The following is a 6110-nucleotide window of genomic DNA, read 5'->3' on the forward strand; positions in this document are numbered from 1 at the left end:
CACGTAGTCAACAAACACAAACAAATCCTCTTAACGTGTGAATGCGCGCGTGGATGGTGTGTTTGATTGTATGACGTTACATACACGCGGGAATGTGTGTTTGTCGTTCAAAGCATGCGTTTATTTATGGGAAAATCTGCGTGTAAATTAAGTCTTTAAGACAGAGGTTTACACATTTTTTATTGACCAGTTTTTGTGTGCTGAAGCTAGAGCAGATGCGTAGCGAGGGGGGGGGGCGGTAAATATGTCCCCGGGCGCCAAAATGGGTTGGAAAAAATTATAAGCTCATTTTAGCTGCAATTTTGCATTATAAATATAAAAAAATATATGCGGTGGGGGCGCCGAATTGCAAGTCTGTCCCCCCTCGCCGGGAAGGGTCGCTACGCCTCTGTGCTAGAGGATACCAGGCTGAAACACAACAAAGTACCTGCTTGTATGATGAATGCCATCACTACACAAATAGCACCACAGATTATCGTCATGATAAGGATACTGTGGAAAACACACGTTTTATTACAGGATCACATTAGGATCATTGGACACAAACCCTTTATTACATTATAGCTGATTTTAACAAAGAATCATCAATGATACTGAGCTTTACTTTCATATTAAACGGAAGTAACACCGTGCAGAAAGACGCCATGAGAGAATCTAAATATAAACTGGTGTGCAGAGATTATAGAGATGTGCTCTTAAAACACACAATGATGAGAAGCGGGGGAGATGGCGGAGTGATGAATGAGCGATATGAGGTGTGATATGAAAGCAAAGTTAACTATTAGTTAAGCGGTTAATAGCGTAGATGAAGTAGAGTGTTCTGTGTCCTATGCTTACAAGAGTTAGTGTGGTTATTTCTGCGCCCCCAGCCGCCTTTACTTTGTTAATGCGAGCCAGGTACCCATCACAGTTGGATGGACATATAACAAAACAAACTCGAGCCCGGGATACGAACTTGAGACCAATAGATAGTGGATAGTAGAGCTACCAGTGCCACATCTGACCAGTCTACCAGTGTCATATATATATATATATATATATATATATATATATATATATATATATATATATATATATATATATATATATATATATATATTGGGAAGGCGTGGAGACACTACGAGGTGCGGCAAACAGTCGTTACAATCGACCAAATTTTTACTGCAGACTTACATTTTGGTTGAGCCAGTGGCGTAGACAGGGGAAGGGGGGGGGGGGGTTAGGGGGCTCAGAACACCCCCCAATAGACTCCTCGGTAGATACATAAAGGTTGAGCGGGGGGGGGGTGTAAAATCGGAAGTCTGAAGAAGGGGGTGCAAATGAAAAGTTTGAGGGGGGGGGGGTGCAAATAAAAAGTTTGAGGGGGTGCAAAATACCCCATCTCCTTCGACATCGCACACGCTTAAGTTATAGATTTTTAAAAAAAAAACAAATATTTAAACCTACTATAAAACCCATACCTAATACGATATCCTATAAAATAGGGTTGATATTTTCTTGTAAAATTTTTGACCGAAGGAGCTTAAATAATATTTTCCCTTGTATCTTTCCGCTGTTGTTGTTTTTTTTCACGTATTTTCCCCTGCTTATATTGAGTTTCAAACAGAGTTATCCATCTATAAATCACTCGTCGCATCTCACCCATAGTTGCCTGCCTTTTGTTTTGTCTAAATTGTTTTATACAGTGGTTTCGGTGCCTGGACTTATAGGCCTACACTTATCGAATAGGCATCAATGAAATCCAGCGTTTCTTCCCGGCGTCTCTTCGCCCCCCCCCCCACCCCCCGAACGAAATGGAAGTTATATTAAAAATATATACTATTGAGAGTTTCTCTCTCCTTCCCCCCCCCCCCCCCCGGAAATTTTAGTCCGCTCCCCTGAAAATTTCAAGTGCCTCCCGTGGAAAAATAGTCTGGAAGAAACACTGGTAAAGACACTGAGTTAGGTGTCACGCAATGTCTAACATGTCTGACATTGAGCCACCTCATAATAGGTCGTCTATAGCTTTAGCAGTCTGGTTTTCTTTGCAATGCTAATAAACTCAAAGAATACGTTTTAGAACTCATCTTGTATCTTAAAACGCAGAAAAAAAATAAACCTTATTCAGTGCTTTGAGATAGAATTAGAACATTTTCTTCCCCTCGACAGTCAAAAATAACCGTGTCGTGTCGCAGGGGCGTAGCGAGGGGGGGCGGGGGGTGCGGACCGCACCGGGTGACACCATTTAGGGGGGTGACACCAAGGCAAAAAATAGCAAAATATATAGAGAAAAACTTGAGGAGGGGGGGTGCAAATCGAAAGTTCGAGGGGGGGTGCAAATCGAAAATTTGAAAGTTTGTCCCCGGGAAGGGTCGCTACGCCTCTGAGGGGGTGACACCATTAAGTGCCGCACCGGGTGACACCCGACCTCGCTACGCCACTGTCGTGTCGGACTCGCGAGACGAGCTACACAACACAAAAATAATCGCGTCTGCTGGTTGCATACAGTTGGCAAAATAAAACGTACAAAAACTGGAACTATCGACGAAAGGTCAAGGCTAGCCGAGGCCGAATAAACTGGAACTTTCACATTTGTCAGACTTTTCTCTTCAACGCCGCGTTGCATTATTTTATTTCACAAAAGCAGATTGCATTTTAAACGGGCTGTTGTTTTTAGTGTGTTTACATCGCGCTTTTGTTTTCGTGTGTATTTGATTGTCTTTACAGGACGCAAAAAATTATATAGAAAGTAAGTAGTAAATGTGTAAACAATTTTTAATTTTATTAATTACGGGAAGCAAACGTCATTTAGATCAAAGTAATTATCCACCCAGTTGTATACGCCTTTTTGGGTATCAGCATTATTTGATTGTGCAACATGTATTGTGTATCATATGGTAGCCTATATTATATATATATATATATATATATATATATATATATATATATATATATTTATATACAGGGATTGTACATATGTATCTTAGGGCTTGTGCAAGCAACATATAATAGAGATCAGCACATGCAGTATAGTTCTTGGGTGTAGTGTGTAGATTATGAATAGATTAGGGCTGACCTAACCAGTTCTATGGCTCATGCAGGTATTAATGAGCGGTAGAACTGGTTGGTGACCTACTTACCAGCCTTGTTATGTAGGGCGTTGGTTTTTCATTTTGTCATATTGTCGTTTATTTTTTATGTGATTAAAAGCTGGGATAGGGCCTATATAAATCTTTTGTTTTCATCAATTGTATTTTTCCTCCAAATTTTAACCGGTTTGCATATTAAAGTATATTGTGGTGAGTTCGAATTTTTTTCTTTTTTTTTCTTTCCCCCCCCCCCCCCCCCCCCGCCTCAGGCATGTAATTTATAGCGTCAGTTTGCCGTGCATGTTGGCTTTAGTATTACAGTTTTCATCATCGGCTTGTGAGGACTGATACAGATTTACAAGTCGAATGAATAGTCTTGCCATCTACTACCTATCAACGTTCTTCTTCTTCTTCTTCTTCGTTCTTAATTATTAGTGCTGAAGGGGATCGAGATTTATCTGCCAGTGGGTTTGAACTCGAGACTTTGTTCGAATTTATCAACCATGAGCTTTTTGCCGACTCGACCACGCCTCCAACACAATTAAGCGGTACGTGTCAACTGGTTATGACTGATTATCCTTAATTTAAATTATTTCAAATACTTAAAAAGTTAATTGAAACGCATTTTAGTATGCGTGCACATATAAACATATAAATAACTAATTAGAAGTACATAAGGTCCTAAAATAAACTTATATTCCCTACAATGTCGCTATATCTAAAATAAACTGGATGTTTATAAAAGAATTATTTCAACATACTTTCACTACAGGATAACTCGCGATGGCAAAGTTGTTTGACCAGATCATGTTGTGGGTTGTCGCCCTTACCCAGGGACTCTGGGTTTTATACAGGATCGCCAGAGAGTCTCTCACGACCGGTGTCCGTCAAGTTTTCCGCCACCAACCCATACGCCGACCCGCGTGTCTAGATGACCCGCATTACGGGACACACGGAATTCTCGCATTAAAGGTAATCACATTTTTTAAAGCTAGGTTAAATAAAGGGGTTATCAACAAACGATATCAAGTTTTTAAAATAAACGTATTTACCTCCCTCCCCCGTTGTATCACATCGCCACAAAAAGCCAGACCCCCTCCACAAACTAACGACACACCTAAACTTATTATCCATCCGACAAAATTGCTGTTTTTGTTTATTAAAAACCACGATTTTTTTTTCTCAAAAAATTCGCTGAACTCAATTAACATGGTGTAGATAAATCGAAGTTTCTTTCAGCTTACAAATAAGCCTTTTTAACACGCGAAAATCAGTTTAATATGCTACTTTTTGAAAATAAAGGCTGATACTCAGTTTAATATACTATTTTTTGAAATCCGAAATTGTGTAGTTACACATTCTGAACCTCCCCCTCGTAACAAAACTTTGAATCCAAACACGCACCCCTCACATCAACCAACACCACTCACCGCCTTAGGAGTGTGACGTCATTGGGGGGACGACCTACTATAGCCTACTTTTTAACATTTCACGTATTTAATAGAATTTAATGGCACATCTAATGGGACCGTCTGGCGAAAACAGTTATAAACAGACATAAAATGTGAAAAATGTACCGAATGCAATCTTCATCAATTGTGTCCTGTAGGGAGTAGTTCAGAAACTCTCGTGACTACGTTCAGTGTTTCTTCCAGACTTTTTTTCTCCGGGGGGGAAGGGGGGCACTTAAAATTTAAATTTGGGGGGGGGGGGGCGCTAACCCCGCCCCCCCCCCCCCCCCGCGTAGGGATGCCTGGAAGAAACTATGCATACGTTTACTTACGTGACGTGTACTTCTACAGGGCATCAAGCTTCACTACGTGGCTAGCGGACCTGAGGGTAAACCTCTGATGCTGTTCATTCACGGCTTCCCTGAGTTCTGGTTCTCGTGGAGGCATCAAATCAAAGAGTTCCAGAAGGATTACAGGTAACTTAAGTACAGTGCATTTCCTAATCTAAGCGTTTCAAAAGGATTACAGGTAACAGATTGATGTCATATTACCAAATTAAAAAGTTCCAAAAGGATTACAGGTAACATAAGTACAGTGCATTCCCGAATTGAATAGTTCTAAAAGGACTTTTTTCTGTTTGCGCATTTTTCTGTTTGCGAAGTTTTCCATTTGCGCATTTTTCTGGGAACCGATACAATATGTCTCGCTCTACCCTGACATTATTACTTAATTAAACATGTTCTAATCAACAGGGTGGTTGCTATCGACACCAGAGGCTGCGGAGAGTCAGAAAAACCCAGCAAGCTGACTGAATATTCGATGGCCATACTTCTGTCTGACATTAAAAGGACTATCGTTGCCTTAGGTGAGTGATAAACTAACATGTTGTATTCAGTGGCGTAGGCAAAGGGGGGGGGGCGGGATAGTGGGGGGTTATAACCCCTCCCATGGACTCCCCTATATATATATATATATATATATATATATATATATATATATATATATATATATATATATATATATATATGTATATATATGTGTATATATATATATATGTATATATATATATGTATATATGACCTACCATGACCAATTCCTGGCTACGCAACAAAAAATGTTTTACAAACGCCCTTTTTCTTTTTCCTTCTAAATTCTTGTGGTGGAAGGGATATCCTTTAACACAACTTAATATTACGCGTCAACTGATTATGCGTTATATCGGCCGTTGACTCCGACTTCAACCTGCTTTTCTTATTGGATTTGCTTCAATAACCTTTGTCCAACTAAGAACGAACTTCAAGGCAGCAGTTGTTTAAGTGTGGAGTTGTCTCTCCTGGAAGAGTTGTTGTCCCCAGCTATCTAGCCTCACCTGACCGAGGGTTCGAACTCGAGACTTTTCGGTTTAGCAACTATCGTCTTTACCGAATCGACCACGCTGATCCCACTGTCGCCCTTAAGTTCATCCAACTCTGATGGGGACGTGACTCACATTAGGGAAAACTTAGGCGGTTGGGCAAAGTACTGACCACACTACCACTGTATAAGGTGAGGTCATTGAAACATATGAACTCTACTTCATCTGCCCTGCCCC

At 40.5% G+C, this 6110-nt stretch overlaps 1 protein-coding gene across 1 annotated transcript in view; it reads left to right on the forward strand.

The window, feature by feature from the left end:
- Positions 1–3851: 3851 nt before the first annotated feature.
- The window catches only part of LOC131956211 (epoxide hydrolase 1-like), a 6696-nt gene continuing 4437 nt past the window's right edge, over positions 3852–6110 (forward strand). Inside the window, exons 1-3 of the mRNA XM_059320627.1 lie at positions 3852–3911; positions 4871–4995; positions 5272–5384. Of these exons, the coding sequence (XP_059176610.1) occupies positions 3852–3911; positions 4871–4995; positions 5272–5384 (298 nt within the window). The remainder of the gene's footprint in view (positions 3912–4870; positions 4996–5271; positions 5385–6110) is intronic.

The sequence above is a fragment of the Physella acuta genome, unplaced genomic scaffold (assembly GCF_028476545.2).
Source record: "Physella acuta isolate Inbredline_101_S28 unplaced genomic scaffold, ASM2847654v3 ptg001134l, whole genome shotgun sequence".
NCBI classification, from domain to species: Eukaryota; Metazoa; Mollusca; class Gastropoda; family Physidae; genus Physella; species Physella acuta.